At 34.7% G+C, this 17,152-nt stretch overlaps 2 protein-coding genes across 3 annotated transcripts; both read right to left on the bottom strand.

Moving 5' to 3' along the window:
* Positions 1-116: 116 nt before the first annotated feature.
* On the bottom strand, positions 117-7,373 carry LOC148173483 (uncharacterized). Its single transcript, XM_088039678.1, has 3 exons — positions 7,270-7,373; positions 6,866-7,221; positions 117-205 (listed from the first exon to the last, which is right to left on the bottom strand). The coding sequence occupies exons 1-2, from the start codon at positions 7,282-7,284 to the stop codon at positions 6,922-6,924; spliced, it is 315 nt and encodes a 104-aa protein (XP_087895804.1). The 5' UTR covers positions 7,285-7,373; the 3' UTR covers positions 117-205; positions 6,866-6,921.
* Positions 7,374-8,925: 1,552 nt separating this feature from the next.
* Positions 8,926-15,208, bottom strand: LOC148173482 (uncharacterized). Of its 2 annotated transcripts, none has more exons than XM_088039676.1 (6): positions 15,026-15,208; positions 14,742-14,881; positions 14,457-14,647; positions 14,161-14,403; positions 13,757-14,112; positions 8,926-8,992 (listed from the first exon to the last, which is right to left on the bottom strand). In XM_088039676.1, exons 4-5 carry the CDS (start codon positions 14,173-14,175, stop codon positions 13,813-13,815), a joined length of 315 nt encoding a protein of 104 aa, XP_087895802.1. In that variant the 5' UTR covers positions 14,176-14,403; positions 14,457-14,647; positions 14,742-14,881; positions 15,026-15,208; the 3' UTR covers positions 8,926-8,992; positions 13,757-13,812. The 2 variants fall into 2 exon arrangements, with proteins under 2 accessions (XP_087895802.1, XP_087895803.1); XM_088039677.1 differs by lacking the exon at positions 15,026-15,208 and adding an exon at positions 14,929-15,015.
* Between the last annotated feature and the right edge of the window lie 1,944 nt (positions 15,209-17,152).

The following is a 17,152-nucleotide window of genomic DNA, read 5'->3' as shown; positions in this document are numbered from 1 at the left end:
ATTCTTAATTAATGGTAATTGATTATTGCTCTAATTCCAACTGATCCAAGAGCCAAGAGCCAAGGCTAGTCCTTCGCAAGTGGCGCTTCCTCAAAAATATCTCATTTAACGACTTCTTCAATTCTTGTAGATCATTGTTGTTTTTATATGCTGATGTAACCGCAGCCAGCTTGTCGGACATTTCAGTGCTCATTTCTTTTTCCGACTAAAACAAACCAAATAGTTTTAGGTGTTAATCTTCCTCTGATACTACAAAAGCCATGACATCATAAAGACACTAAATTTAAATCCCAAATTTGCAATCTGCGTAAAATTCTGCGTTCACTGATGTATAATAACTCGAGTTTACTCTACAAAATAAGCGAGATATCGATATGAGAAGTTTGGCCATAGTTTTAGTTATGAATTTTTGCGAAAATTTGCAAATTTCGACTTTTGGAAAATCTAAAAACGATTTCTTATGTAAAAAATCGCGAGAAAAACGATGCCGCAAACCGCATTCCAATATCTGAAATAGTTTTCGAGATATCGAGCATGAATTGTTTGGAACCTTCAAAAATTTGGCCATCTGGCGACAACCCAAAAATTCAAACGGCCATAACTCAGTTATTTGTTGTCGGATCTGAATTTAAATTCCAGATTTGGATTCAGCGTGAGATTCTGCGTAAAATGAGTCAAAATTTATTGAGTTTACCTACGAAATAAAGAAAGCATTGACCAAAAACTGTTTGGAAGTGGTCATTTTGGGGTGATTTTCAATCAATGTTTTCAAAATGAAAATGACGTTTAATAGCATTGAATTATATATCAGTCGAAAGAGGAGCTCAAAATCTATCCACTGGCCCAATTTGAGATCGATCAAACAAACGGTTTACGAGTTATGGTCAAAAATAAAAAAAAATAAAAATTTTCATCGTTTGAGTCGCAATTTTTTTTCGCGAAAAATCGACTATCGAATTTTGGGCTTTTAAGCACTTTTTCTAACGTAAAATGAGCCGAGAAAAACGATGGCGCAAACCGCATCTCAATATCTCTAATAGTTTCCGAGATATTTAACTTTGAAAATTGGGAAAAATGAGAAAAAATGAAAATCAACTATCCGAAACTTTGATCGGCCATAACTCAGTTATTTGTTGTCGGATCTGAATTTAAATCCCAGATTTGGAATCTGCGTAAAATTCTGCGTTCACTGATGTATAATAACTCGAGTTTACTCTAAAAAATAAGCGAGATATCGATATGAGAAGTTTGGCCATAGTTTTAGTCATGAATTTTTGCGAAAATTTGCAAATTTCGACTTTTGGAAAATCTAAAAACGATTTCTTATGTAAAAAATCGCGAGAAAAACGATGCCGCAAACCGCATTCCAATATCTGAAATAGTTTTCGAGATATCGAGCATGAATTGTTTGGAACCTTCAAAAATTTGGCCATCTGGCGACAACCCAAAAATTCAAACGGCCATAACTCAGTTATTTGTTGTCGGATCTGAATTTAAATTCCAGATTTGGATTCAGCGTGAGATTCTGCGTAAAATGAGTCAAAATTTATTGAGTTTACCTACGAAATAAAGAAAGCATTGACCAAAAACTGTTTGGAAGTGGTCATTTTGGGGTGATTTTCAATCAATGTTTTCAAAATGAAAATGACGTTTAATAGCATTGAATTATATATCAGTCGAAAGAGGAGCTCAAAATCTATCCACTGGCCCAATTTGAGATCGATCAAACAAACGGTTTACGGGTTATGGTCAAAAATAAAAAAATTGAAAAATTTTCATCGTTTGAGTCGCAATTTTTTTTCGCGAAAAATCGACTATCGAATTTTGGGCTTTTAAGCACTTTTTCTAACGTAAAATGAGCCGAGAAAAACGATGGCGCAAACCGCATCTCAATATCTCTAATAGTTTCCGAGATATTTAACTTTGAAAATTGGGAAAAATGAGAAAAAATGAAAATCAACTATCCGAAACTTTGATCGGCCATAACTCAGTTATTTGTTGTCGGATCTGAATTTAAATCCCAGATTTGGAATCTGCGTAAAATTCTGCGTTCACTGATGTATAATAACTCAAGTTTTCTCTAAAAAATAAGCGAGATATCGATATGAGAAGTTTGGCCATAGTTTTAGTCATGAATTTTTGCGAAAATTTGCAAATTTCGACTTTTGGAAAATCTAAAAACGATTTCTTATGTAAAAAATCGCGAGAAAAACGATGCCGCAAACCGCATTCCAATATCTGAAATAGTTTTCGAGATATCGAGCATGAATTGTTTGGAACCTTCAAAAATTTGGCCATCTGGCGACAACCCAAAAATTCAAACGGCCATAACTCAGTTATTTGTTGTCGGATCTGAATTTAAATTCCAGATTTGGATTCAGCGTGAGATTCTGCGTAAAATGAGTCGAAATTTATTGAGTTTACCTACGAAATAAAGAAAGCATTGACCTAAAACTGTTTGGAAGTGGTCATTTTGGGGTGATTTTCAATCAATGTTTTCAAAATGAAAATGACGTTTAATAGCATTGAATTATATATCAGTCGAAAGAGGAGCTCAAAATCTATCCACTGGCCCAATTTGAGATCGATCAAACAAACGGTTTACGAGTTATGGTCAAAAATAAAAAAAAATAAAAATTTTCATCGTTTGAGTCGCAATTTTTTTTCGCGAAAAATCGACTATCGAATTTTGGGCTTTTAAGCACTTTTTCTAACGTAAAATGAGCCGAGAAAAACGATGGCGCAAACCGCATCTCAATATCTCTAATAGTTTCCGAGATATTTAACTTTGAAAATTGGGAAAAATGAGAAAAAATGAAAATCAACTATCCGAAACTTTGATCGGCCATAACTCAGTTATTTGTTGTCGGATCTGAATTTAAATCCCAGATTTGGAATCTGCGTAAAATTCTGCGTTCACTGATGTATAATAACTCGAGTTTACTCTAAAAAATAAGCGAGATATCGATATGAGAAGTTTGGCCATAGTTTTAGTCATGAATTTTTGCGAAAATTTGCAAATTTCGACTTTTGGAAAATCTAAAAACGATTTCTTATGTAAAAAATCGCGAGAAAAACGATGCCGCAAACCGCATTCCAATATCTGAAATAGTTTTCGAGATATCGAGCATGAATTGTTTGGAACCTTCAAAAATTTGGCCATCTGGCGACACCCCAAAAATTCAAACGGCCATAACTCAGTTATTTGTTGTCGGATCTGAATTTAAATTCCAGATTTGGATTCAGCGTGAGATTCTGCGTAAAATGAGTCAAAATTTATTGAGTTTACCTACGAAATAAAGAAAGCATTGACCAAAAACTGTTTGGAAGTGGTCATTTTGGGGTGATTTTCAATCAATGTTTTCAAAATGAAAATGACGTTTAATAGCATTGAATTATATATCAGTCGAAAGAGGAGCTCAAAATCTATCCACTGGCCCAATTTGAGATCGATCAAACAAACGGTTTACGGGTTATGGTCAAAAATAAAAAAATTGAAAAATTTTCATCGTTTGAGTCGCAATTTTTTTTCGCGAAAAATCGACTATCGAATTTTGGGCTTTTAAGCACTTTTTCTAACGTAAAATGAGCCGAGAAAAACGATGGCGCAAACCGCATCTCAATATCTCTAATAGTTTCCGAGATATTTAACTTTGAAAATTGGGAAAAATGAGAAAAAATGAAAATCAACTATCCGAAACTTTGATCGGCCATAACTCAGTTATTTGTTGTCGGATCTGAATTTAAATCCCAGATTTGGAATCTGCGTAAAATTCTGCGTTCACTGATGTATAATAACTCAAGTTTTCTCTAAAAAATAAGCGAGATATCGATATGAGAAGTTTGGCCATAGTTTTAGTCATGAATTTTTGCGAAAATTTGCAAATTTCGACTTTTGGAAAATCTAAAAACGATTTCTTATGTAAAAAATCGCGAGAAAAACGATGCCGCAAACCGCATTCCAATATCTGAAATAGTTTTCGAGATATCGAGCATGAATTGTTTGGAACCTTCAAAAATTTGGCCATCTGGCGACAACCCAAAAATTCAAACGGCCATAACTCAGTTATTTGTTGTCGGATCTGAATTTAAATTCCAGATTTGGATTCAGCGTGAGATTCTGCGTAAAATGAGTCAAAATTTATTGAGTTTACCTACGAAATAAAGAAAGCATTGACCAAAAACTGTTTGGAAGTGGTCATTTTGGGGTGATTTTCAATCAATGTTTTCAAAATGAAAATGACGTTTAATAGCATTGAATTATATATCAGTCGAAAGAGGAGCTCAAAATCTATCCACTGGCCCAATTTGAGATCGATCAAACAAACGGTTTACGAGTTATGGTCAAAAATAAAAAAAAATAAAAATTTTCATCGTTTGAGTCGCAATTTTTTTTCGCGAAAAATCGACCATCGAATTTTGGGCTTTTAAGCACTTTTTCTAACGTAAAATGAGCCGAGAAAAACGATGGCGCAAACCGCAACTCAATATCTCTAATAGTTTCCGAGATATTTAACTTTGAAAATTGGGAAAAATGAGAAAAAATGAAAATCAACTATCCGAAACTTTGATCGGCCATAACTCAGTTATTTGTTGTCGGATCTGAATTTAAATCCCAGATTTGGAATCTGCGTAAAATTCTGCGTTCACTGATGTATAATAACTCGAGTTTACTCTAAAAAATAAGCGAGATATCGATATGAGAAGTTTGGCCATAGTTTTAGTCATGAATTTTTGCGAAAATTTGCAAATTTCGACTTTTGGAAAATCTAAAAACGATTTCTTATGTAAAAAATCGCGAGAAAAACGATGCCGCAAACCGCATTCCAATATCTGAAATAGTTTTCGAGATATCGAGCATGAATTGTTTGGAACCTTCAAAAATTTGGCCATCTGGCGACAACCCAAAAATTCAAACGGCCATAACTCAGTTATTTGTTGTCGGATCTGAATTTAAATTCCAGATTTGGATTCAGCGTGAGATTCTGCGTAAAATGAGTCAAAATTTATTGAGTTTACCTACGAAATAAAGAAAGCATTGACCAAAAACTGTTTGGAAGTGGTCATTTTGGGGTGATTTTCAATCAATGTTTTCAAAATGAAAATGACGTTTAATAGCATTGAATTATATATCAGTCGAAAGAGGAGCTCAAAATCTATCCACTGGCCCAATTTGAGATCGATCAAACAAACGGTTTAGGAGTTATGCCCAAAAATTAAAAAAAATACAAATTTTCATCGTTTGAGTCGCAATTTTTTTTCGCGAAAAATCGACTATCGAATTTTGGGCTTTTAAGCACTTTTTCTAACGTAAAATGAGCCGAGAAAAACGATGGCGCAAACCGCATCTCAATATCTCTAATAGTTTCCGAGATATTTAACTTTGAAAATTGGGAAAAATGAGAAAAAATGAAAATCAACTATCCGAAACTTTGATCGGCCATAACTCAGTTATTTGTTGTCGGATCTGAATTTAAATCCCAGATTTGGAATCTGCGTAAAATTCTGCGTTCACTGATGTATAATAACTCGAGTTTACTCTAAACAATAAGCGAGATATCGATATGAGAAGTTTGGCCATAGTTTTAGTCATGAATTTTTGCGAAAATTTGCAAATTTCGACTTTTGGAAAATCTAAAAACGATTTCTTATGTAAAAAATCGCGAGAAAAACGATGCCGCAAACCGCATTCCAATATCTGAAATAGTTTTCGAGATATCGAGCATGAATTGTTTGGAACCTTCAAAAATTTGGCCATCTGGCGACAACCCAAAAATTCAAACGGCCATAACTCAGTTATTTGTTGTCGGATCTGAATTTAAATTCCAGATTTGGATTCAGCGTGAGATTCTGCGTAAAATGAGTCAAAATTTATTGAGTTTACCTACGAAATAAAGAAAGCATTGACCAAAAACTGTTTGGAAGTGGTCATTTTGGGGTGATTTTCAATCAATGTTTTCAAAATGAAAATGACGTTTAATAGCATTGAATTATATATCAGTCGAAAGAGGAGCTCAAAATCTATCCACTGGCCCAATTTGAGATCGATCAAACAAACGGTTTACGAGTTATGGTCAAAAATAAAAAAAAAATAAAAATTTTCATCGTTTGAGTCGCAATTTTTTTTCGCGAAAAATCGACTATCGAATTTTGGGCTTTTAAGCACTTTTTCTAACGTAAAATGAGCCGAGAAAAACGATGGCGCAAACCGCATCTCAATATCTCTAATAGTTTCCGAGATATTTAACTTTGAAAATTGGGAAAAATGAGAAAAAATGAAAATCAACTATCCGAAACTTTGATCGGCCATAACTCAGTTATTTGTTGTCGGATCTGAATTTAAATCCCAGATTTGGAATCTGCGTAAAATTCTGCGTTCACTGATGTATAATAACTCGAGTTTACTCTAAAAAATAAGCGAGATATCGATATGAGAAGTTTGGCCATAGTTTTAGTCATGAATTTTTGCGAAAATTTGCAAATTTCAACCTTACAAAATCTAAAAACGATTTCTTATGTAAAAAATCGCGAGAAAAACGATGCCGCAAACCGCATTCCAATATCTGAAATAGTTTTCGAGATATCGAGCATGAATTGTTTGGAACCTTCAAAAATTTGGCCATCTGGCGACAACCCAAAAATTCAAACGGCCATAACTCAGTTATTTGTTGTCGGATCTGAATTTAAATTCCAGATTTAAATTAATTAATTAATTAAATTAATTAAAATTACGAATTTTACTGCACGTGACCATCAAATGCACTCGTCTAAAGTTGGTAGCAGCCCCTAGGGATGTTTATTGGTAACAGTTAACGTCTAGCGCAGGTTTGCCAAAAACCATAAATGGAGAGAAAAGAAAACAAACCTTCCATCCTTCCTCAAACAAGCAGCGATGCATCCAGAATTCCAGATCTCGCGTTTTCAAAAAACCAATAAAAATTCTCTATAAACTTCCATTCCTTGATGTTTCTTTGACTTCACAAAATAGCTGACAAGACACCAGATGACCTTCAGAGCCTTTGTAGTATTTTCTTTCTTGACAACTGCATCTCGATGATACTTTGTTTCCGTTGGTTGAGTTCCTTTGAGCCTTCTCTGGAGAAACACTCGTTTTTTGCTCGTAGACTCATCAGGTTTGAAAACGTTGCAAACTTCGTGCTCCCGCAATGAAATCAGCAACACTCTGAACATTTCCCAGTCACTGAACGACATCTTCAACCACTGGAAAAAGAACATTTGACTTTGACTTAAAACATGTTTAAATTTAACCTTTTTCATCCACATTGCAGTAAAGCAGCACCTTTTTCATGATGTTATGCTCCTTGATCAATTCACTGTTCTCTGGGAGCACTGAATGGGTGGTTTCTTCAATTCTGTGCAATAACTTGCAGAGTCCTTTAGCGTTGAGCGACGACAACCGCCTTTTCGACATCTTAGGCTATGGGTATCATCCATCGATTCAGTCTCTTAATAATAAACTCTGGTAATGAAGTTGGAACCTGAAATACCACGAAACATTTCAAGGCTGGAATTCAAACAGTTTTCAGCTTACCTGCGTTTAAAAATTTCAATAATACCCATCAATTTGTTGCAAATCAACTCCAACTAAAAATAGCTTCAAATGAACTTCTTAACTTGTGTAATTTCTTTGCTACCATGCCCAGAAGAACGAGAAAGTAAACAGTAAAGAATTCTGGTAGTCTCTTGTGCAAGCAGGATCGTTGTTAATCATTTGTTGTACTCTGAAAATAAGTTTAGTAAATCATGAACATAACCTCAATGTGTGCTGTCAAAATATTCAAGTTAAGACATACATTAAGATAGAGACACAATACCATTTTTAAATAATTAATAGAATCGTAACCAAGTCGTGAATGTTAAATCAGACTTTAGATTCTTACTCCTGAGGACAAAATTAATAAAAAGAGTATTTTCTTGCTTTAATTTTCATCGAAAAACTGCAAACCAAATAAAAGTTTGAAAAATTAATAAAACATTAACGGAGCGTCTGATCGAAAAATCTTTGACGGATTCTTGTTCCTGAGGTCCAAATTGATGGAAAAAGTCGGTTTCAAAGAGATTTTATTTTTTGTCGAAATCGCCAAAAATCCATGATGTTTTAGTCTTTGAACTTTTTTTGGCGAAAAACGCGAAAGTTCGCAGATCGACACGAAACTATGCACATGGCATAATTTGACATTTCCACATCCATTTTTGGTCTCCGTTCCTCGCTATCTGCAAGATTTTTTGAGAAAATGCAAATTAAAAATTTTAAAATTCAATTTCCCGCGTCAAGCAATCTGTCAACGAAGCATAGAAGCTAGGACATGCGTCAACAGTCTTTAGTCCATAAATAATATTAAATAAAATATTAACAAAGTCGTAAATCTTAAATCAAAGTTCAGATTCGTTTTTCTGAGGTTAAAATTAACAAGTTAAGTAGTTTATTGTATTTATTTACACCGAAAAGTGAGAGAAGTTTTTCCATAAAAGCCACCTAGCGGAATAACGCCGAAGTTGATAGTTCACGCCTCCTCTCACCAGAGGGCTAAACTTTTGTTTTTAAAACTTACAATTTTTGAATCAAAACCATTTGCAGGAATAAGGAAGAATGATAAAAAACAATACCCTCAAATTAAACTAAAGGAGTATTAATAAAATAAAAAAACACAAACTCGACACTCTCCCTCCTTCTTGCAAAAAGTGTGAAAAAGTTTCATTAGGAACATGTTTGTTGGCTTACCTAAAAAAGACGAGGGAAACAATCTGAAATGGACGAAACTATCCATTCTTAATTAATGGTAATTGATTATTGCTCTAATTCCAACTGATCCAAGAGCCAAGAGCCAAGGCTAGTCCTTCGCAAGTGGCGCTTCCTCAAAAATATCTCATTTAACGACTTCTTCAATTCTTGTAGATCATTGTTGTTTTTATATGCTGATGTAACCGCAGCCAGCTTGTCGGACATTTCAGTGCTCATTTCTTTTTCCGACTAAAACAAACCAAATAGTTTTAGGTGTTAATCTTCCTCTGATACTACAAAAGCCATGACATCATAAAGACACTAAATTTAAATCCCAAATTTGCAATCTGCGTAAAATTCTGCGTTCACTGATGTATAATAACTCGAGTTTACTCCACAAAATAAGCGAGATATCGATATGAGAAGTTTGGCCATAGTTTTAGTCATGAATTTTTGCGAAAATTTGCAAATTTCGACTTTTGGAAAATCTAAAAACGATTTCTTATGTAAAAAATCGCGAGAAAAACGATGCCGCAAACCGCATTCCAATATCTGAAATAGTTTTCGAGATATCGAGCATGAATTGTTTGGAACCTTCAAAAATTTGGCCATCTGGCGACAACCCAAAAATTCAAACGGCCATAACTCAGTTATTTGTTGTCGGATCTGAATTTAAATTCCAGATTTGGATTCAGCGTGAGATTCTGCGTAAAATGAGTCAAAATTTATTGAGTTTACCTACGAAATAAAGAAAGCATTGACCAAAAACTGTTTGGAAGTGGTCATTTTGGGGTGATTTTCAATCAATGTTTTCAAAATGAAAATGACGTTTAATAGCATTGAATTATATATCAGTCGAAAGAGGAGCTCAAAATCTATCCACTGGCCCAATTTGAGATCGATCAAACAAACGGTTTACGAGTTATGGTCAAAAATAAAAAAAAATAAAAATTTTCATCGTTTGAGTCGCAATTTTTTTTCGCGAAAAATCGACCATCGAATTTTGGGCTTTTAAGCACTTTTTCTAACGTAAAATGAGCCGAGAAAAACGATGGCGCAAACCGCATCTCAATATCTCTAATAGTTTCCGAGATATTTAACTTTGAAAATTGGGAAAAATGAGAAAAAATGAAAATCAACTATCCGAAACTTTGATCGGCCATAACTCAGTTATTTGTTGTCGGATCTGAATTTAAATCCCAGATTTGGAATCTGCGTAAAATTCTGCGTTCACTGATGTATAATAACTCGAGTTTACTCCACAAAATAAGCGAGATATCGATATGAGAAGTTTGGCCATAGTTTTAGTCATGAATTTTTGCGAAAATTTGCAAATTTCGACTTTTGGAAAATCTAAAAACGATTTCTTATGTAAAAAATCGCGAGAAAAACGATGCCGCAAACCGCATTCCAATATCTGAAATAGTTTTCGAGATATCGAGCATGAATTGTTTGGAACCTTCAAAAATTTGGCCATCTGGCGACAACCCAAAAATTCAAACGGCCATAACTCAGTTATTTGTTGTCGGATCTGAATTTAAATTCCAGATTTGGATTCAGCGTGAGATTCTGCGTAAAATGAGTCAAAATTTATTGAGTTTACCTACGAAATAAAGAAAGCATTGACCAAAAACTGTTTGGAAGTGGTCATTTTGGGGTGATTTTCAATCAATGTTTTCAAAATGAAAATGACGTTTAATAGCATTGAATTATATATCAGTCGAAAGAGGAGCTCAAAATCTATCCACTGGCCCAATTTGAGATCGATCAAACAAACGGTTTAGGAGTTATGCCCAAAAATTAAAAAAAATAAAAATTTTCATCGTTTGAGTCGCAATTTTTTTTCGCGAAAAATCGACTATCGAATTTTGGGCTTTTAAGCACTTTTTCTAACGTAAAATGAGCCGAGAAAAACGATGGCGCAAACCGCATCTCAATATCTCTAATAGTTTCCGAGATATTTAACTTTGAAAATTGGGAAAAATGAGAAAAAATGAAAATCAACTATCCGAAACTTTGATCGGCCATAACTCAGTTATTTGTTGTCGGATCTGAATTTAAATCCCAGATTTGGAATCTGCGTAAAATTCTGCGTTCACTGATGTATAATAATTCGAGTTTACTCTAAAAAATAAGCGAGATATCGATATGAGAAGTTTGGCCATAGTTTTAGTCATGAATTTTTGCGAAAATTTGCAAATTTCGACTTTTGGAAAATCTAAAAACGATTTCTTATGTAAAAAATCGCGAGAAAAACGATGCCGCAAACCGCATTCCAATATCTGAAATAGTTTTCGAGATATCGAGCATGAATTGTTTGGAACCTTCAAAAATTTGGCCATCTGGCGACAACCCAAAAATTCAAACGGCCATAACTCAGTTATTTGTTGTCGGATCTGAATTTAAATTCCAGATTTGGATTCAGCGTGAGATTCTGCGTAAAATGAGGCAAAATTTATTGAGTTTACCTACGAAATAAAGAAAGCATTGACCAAAAACTGTTTGGAAGTGGTCATTTTGGGGTGATTTTCAATCAATGTTTTCAAAATGAAAATGACGTTTAATAGCATTGAATTATATATCAGTCGAAAGAGGAGCTCAAAATCTATCTACTGGCCCAATTTGAGATTGATCAAACAAACGGTTTAGGAGTTATGCCCAAAAATAAAAAAAAATAAAAATTTTCATCGTTTGAGTCGCAATTTTTTTTCGCGAAAAATCGACTATCGAATTTTGGGCTTTTAAGCACTTTTTCTAACGTAAAATGAGCCGAGAAAAACGATGGCGCAAACCGCATCTCAATATCTCTAATAGTTTCCGAGATATTTAACTTTGAAAATTGGGAAAAATGAGAAAAAATGAAAATCAACTATCCGAAACTTTGATCGGCCATAACTCAGTTATTTGTTGTCGGATCTGAATTTAAATCCCAGATTTGGAATCTGCGTAAAATTCTGCGTTCACTGATGTATAATAACTCGAGTTTACTCTAAAAAATAAGCGAGATATCGATATGAGAAGTTTGGCCATAGTTTTAGTCATGAATTTTTGCGAAAATTTGCAAATTTCGACTTTTGGAAAATCTAAAAACGATTTCTTATGTAAAAAATCGCGAGAAAAACGATGCCGCAAACCGCATTCCAATATCTGAAATAGTTTTCGAGATATCGAGCATGAATTGTTTGGAACCTTCAAAAATTTGGCCATCTGGCGACAACCCAAAAATTCAAACGGCCATAACTCAGTTATTTGTTGTCGGATCTGAATTTAAATTCCAGATTTGGATTCAGCGTGAGATTCTGCGTAAAATGAGTCAAAATTTATTGAGTTTACCTACGAAATAAAGAAAGCATTGACCAAAAACTGTTTGGAAGTGGTCATTTTGGGGTGATTTTCAATCAATGTTTTCAAAATGAAAATGACGTTTAATAGCATTGAATTATATATCAGTCGAAAGAGGAGCTCAAAATCTATCTACTGGCCCAATTTGAGATTGATCAAACAAACGGTTTAGGAGTTATGCCCAAAAATAAAAAAAAATAAAAATTTTCATCGTTTGAGTCGCAATTTTTTTTCGCGAAAAATCGACTATCGAATTTTGGGCTTTTAAGCACTTTTTCTAACGTAAAATGAGCCGAGAAAAACGATGGCGCAAACCGCATCTCAATATCTCTAATAGTTTCCGAGATATTTAACTTTGAAAATTGGGAAAAATGAGAAAAAATGAAAATCAACTATCCGAAACTTTGATCGGCCATAACTCAGTTATTTGTTGTCGGATCTGAATTTAAATCCCAGATTTGGAATCTGCGTAAAATTCTGCGTTCACTGATGTATAATAACTCGAGTTTACTCTAAAAAATAAGCGAGATATCGATATGAGAAGTTTGGCCATAGTTTTAGTCATGAATTTTTGCGAAAATTTGCAAATTTCGACTTTTGGAAAATCTAAAAACGATTTCTTATGTAAAAAATCGCGAGAAAAACGATGCCGCAAACCGCATTCCAATATCTGAAATAGTTTTCGAGATATCGAGCATGAATTGTTTGGAACCTTCAAAAATTTGGCCATCTGGCGACAACCCAAAAATTCAAACGGCCATAACTCAGTTATTTGTTGTCGGATCTGAATTTAAATTCCAGATTTGGATTCAGCGTGAGATTCTGCGTAAAATGAGTCAAAATTTATTGAGTTTACATACGAAATAAAGAAAGCATTGACCAAAAACTGTTTGGAAGTGGTCATTTTGGGGTGATTTTCAATCACTATTTTTAATGTAAAAACGACGTTTAATACCTTTGTATTATATATCATTCGAAAGAGGAGCCCGAAATCTATCTACTGGCTCAATTTGAGATCGATCAAACAAACGGTTTAGGAGTTATGGCCAAAAATAAAAAAAAATAAAAATTTTCATCGTTTGAGTCGCAATTTTTTTTCGCGAAAAATCGACCATCGAATTTTGGGCTTTTAAGCACTTTTTCCAACGTAAAATGAGCCGAGAAAAACGATGGCGCAAACCGCAACTCAATATCTCTAATAGTTTCCGAGATATTTAACTTTGAAAATTGGGAAAAATGAGAAAAAATGAAAATCAACTATCCGAAACTTTGATCGGCCATAACTCAGTTATTTGTTGTCGGATCTGAATTTAAATCCCAGATTTGGAATCTGCGTAAAATTCTGCGTTCACTGATGTATAATAACTCGAGTTTACTCTAAAAGATAAGCGAGATATCGATATGAGAAATTTGGCCATAGTTTTAGTCATGAATTTTTGCGAAAATTTGCAAATTTCGACTTTTGGAAAATCTAAAAACGATTTCTTATGTAAAAAATCGCGAGAAAAACGATGCCGCAAACCGCATTCCAAAATTACGAATTTTACTGCACGTGACCATCAAATGCACTCGTCTAAAGTTGGTAGCAGCCCCTAGGGATGTTTATTGGTAACAGTTAACGTCTAGCGCAAGTTTGCCAAAAACCATAAATGGAGAGAAAAGAAAACAAACCTTCCATCCTTCCTCAAACAAGCAGCGATGCATCCAGAATTCCAGATCTCGCGTTTTCAAAAAACCAATAAAAATTCTCTATAAACTTCCATTCCTTGATGTTTCTTTGACTTCACAAAATAGCTCACAAGACACCAGATGACCTTCAGAGCCTTTGTAGTATTTTCTTTCTTGACAACTGCATCTCGATGATACTTTGTTTCCGTTGGTTGAGTTCCTTTGGGCCTTCTCTGGAGAAACACTCGTTTTTTGCTCGTAGACTCATCAGGTTTGAAAACGTTGCAAACTTCGTGCTCCTGCGATGAAATCAGCAACACTCTGAACATTTCCCAGTCACTGAACGACATCTTCAACCACTGGAAAAAGAACATTTGACTTTGACTTAAAACATGTTTAAATTTAACCTTTTTCATCCACATTGCAGTAAAGCAGCACCTTTTTCGTGATGTTAAGCTCCTGGATCACTTCACTGTACTCTGGAAGCGCTGAATGAGTGGTTTCTTCAGTTCTGGGCAATAAATTGAGCGACGACAACCGTCATTTGGATATCTTAGGCTGTGGGTGGTGCCATCCAGATGCTGCAAGATGTGTGTAGTCATGAGAAGACTCAGTCTCTTAATAACAAACTCTGGTAATGAAGTTGGAACCTGAAATACCACGAAACATTTCAAGGCTGGAATTCAAACAGTTTTCAGCTTACCTGTGTTTAAAAATTTCAATAAAGACCCATAAATTTGTCGCAAATCAACTCCAACTCTAAATAGCTTCAAATGAACTTCTTAACTTGTGTAATTTCTTTGCTACCATGCCCAGAAGAACGAGAAAGTAAACAGTAAAGAATTCTAGTAGTTTCTTCTGCAAGCAGGATCGTTGTTAATCATTTGTTGTACTCTGAAAATAAGTTTTAATTAGTAAGAATTATGAGTCTTGAACATGCAGCATGCAAATTTTAGCAACACAACCTAAAATGATTCTTTAAACTCACCCTGTTAAAATAGGAAAAATTGGCATCTCGCATTTCCTTCAAACTTTGGCACTTGGGTACACTGACTCGACTTTGTGCAAGTTACGCTGGCCTTCATTAATTTCTACAACTTTTTGCAGTCAGTCCTTCTGTTTTTGTCTCTGAAAGAAAACGATTAGTGAGATTATAAAAAAAAACATGACGCAACGTTTATAAGGAGCAGTTTCTTAATGTTTTTCTTAACAAAGTTCTGCAAGAACCTTTTGTACAAAATAGTTTATCGCAAAATAGTTAGGTTAAGTCACCTCGGACGTATTTTGACGACTTGAGGAAACATCAAAATCTTCCACTAGCTACACACAACACCAGACTGTGGAGTTTAACACTTCTGAAATATACAAAAGCCCCCAACAAGAGTAATAAATCGATTTGAAACCAAAACTCGATTTGTAAACATCGCGAAAAGTTTTTGCATAAAAGCCACCTAGCGGAATAACGCCGAAGTTTTGATAGTTCACGCCTCCTCTCACCAGAGGGCAAAACTTTTGTTTTTAAAACTTACAATTTTTGAATCAAAACCATTTGCAGGAACAAGGAAGAATGATAAAAAACAATACCCCCGAATTAAACTAAATAAGTATAATTAAAATAAAAAAAACAAACTCAACACTCTCCCTCCTTCTTGCAAAAAGTGTGAAAAAGTTTCATTAAGAACATGTTTGTTAGCTTGCCTAAAAAAGACGAGGCAAACAATCTGAAATGGACGAAACTATCCATTCTTAATTAATGGTAATTGATTATTGCTCTAATTCCAACTGATCCAAGAGCCAAGAGCCAAGGTTAGTCCTTCGCAAGTGGCGCTTCCTCAAAAATATCTCATTTAACGACTTCTTCAATTCTTGTAGATCATTGTTGTTTTTATATGCTGATGTAACCGCAGCCAGCTTGTCGGACATTTTAGTGCTCATTTCTTTTTCCAACTAAAACGGTTTTACGTGTTAATCTTCCTCTGATACTACCAAAGCCATGACATCATAAAGATACTAAATTTAAATCCCAGATTTGAAATCTGCGTAAAATTCTGCGTACACTGGTGTATAATAACTCAAGTTTACTCTAAAAATAAGCGAGATATCAATATGAGAAATTTGGCCATAGTTTTGGTCATGAATTTTTGCGAAAATTTGCAACTTTTGACTATTGGAAAATCTAAAAACGATTTCTTATGTAAAAAATCGCGAGAAAAATGATGCCGCAAACCGCATTCCAATATCTGAAATAGTTTTCGAGATATCGAGCATGAGTTGTTTCGAACCTTCAAAAATTTGGCCATCTGGCGACTACCCAAAAATTCAAACGGCCATAACTCAGTCATTTGTTGTCGGATCTGAATTTAAATTCCAGATTTAGATTCAGCGTGAGATTCTGCGTAAAATGAGTCGAAATCTATTGAGTTTACCCACGAAATAAAGAAAGCCTTGACCAAAAACTGTTTGGAAGTGGTCATTTTGGGGTGATTTTTAATCACTATTTTTAATGTAAAAACGACGTTTAATACCTTTGTAATATATATCTTTCGAAAGAGGAGCTCGAAGTCTATCTACTGGCCCAATTTGAGATCGATCAAACAAACGGTTTGCGAGTTATGGTGAAAAATTAAAAAAATGAAAAATTTTCATCGTTTGAGTCGCAATTTTTTTTCGCGAAAAATCGACTATCGAATTTTGGACTTTTAAGCACTTTTTCTAACGTAAAATGAGCCGAGAAAAACGATGGCGCAAACCGCATCTCAATATCTCTAATAGTTTCCGAGATATTTAACTTTGAAAATTGGGAAAAATGAGAAAAAATGAAAATCAACTATCCGAAACTTTGATCGGCCATAACTCAGTTATTTGTTGTCGGATCTGAATTTAAATCCTAGATTTGGAATCTGCGGAAAATTCTGCTTTCACTGATGTATAATAACGCAAGTTTACTCTAAAAAATAAGCGAGATATCGATATGAGAAATTTATAGTTTTAATCATTGTTATGCGCCTTTTTACCAGAAAGAAACTACGCACGTAACTTTTAAACTCTGTATTGTCAAAAAAACTAATTCCAAAACAAAAGTCTTCTTCCTCAACAAAATTGGGCTCCTGGCAACGTTGTTTGGTGCCATCTCGATGCGTACACTCCTCGCGTTACACTCCCCCTTTGTATTCTCCAACATGCCCCCATGGAGAGCCTAAAAACGAGACTTGGGTCCTCGCCGCTTTTCTCTACAACTGGAAGACCCAGGTAGGGGCTCGCCCCCTGCAGGAACTTCTTCCTCCGACTTCTTTGGCTGGTTCTTTCTGGACCGACCACGCTTTCGGATCGGATGTAACGGCGTCGGTTCCGGAAAAGCCTCGTCTTTCACTTGGAAAGGACGTAGGGCAGATACGTGGT

Source organism: Gnatocerus cornutus, chromosome 6, assembly GCF_029298725.1.
Source record: "Gnatocerus cornutus isolate USDA-ARS CGAHR chromosome 6, icGnaCorn1.1, whole genome shotgun sequence".
In the NCBI taxonomy this organism is placed as follows: Eukaryota; Metazoa; Arthropoda; class Insecta; order Coleoptera; family Tenebrionidae; genus Gnatocerus; species Gnatocerus cornutus.
This window is presented reverse-complemented; position numbering and strand designations above follow the sequence as displayed.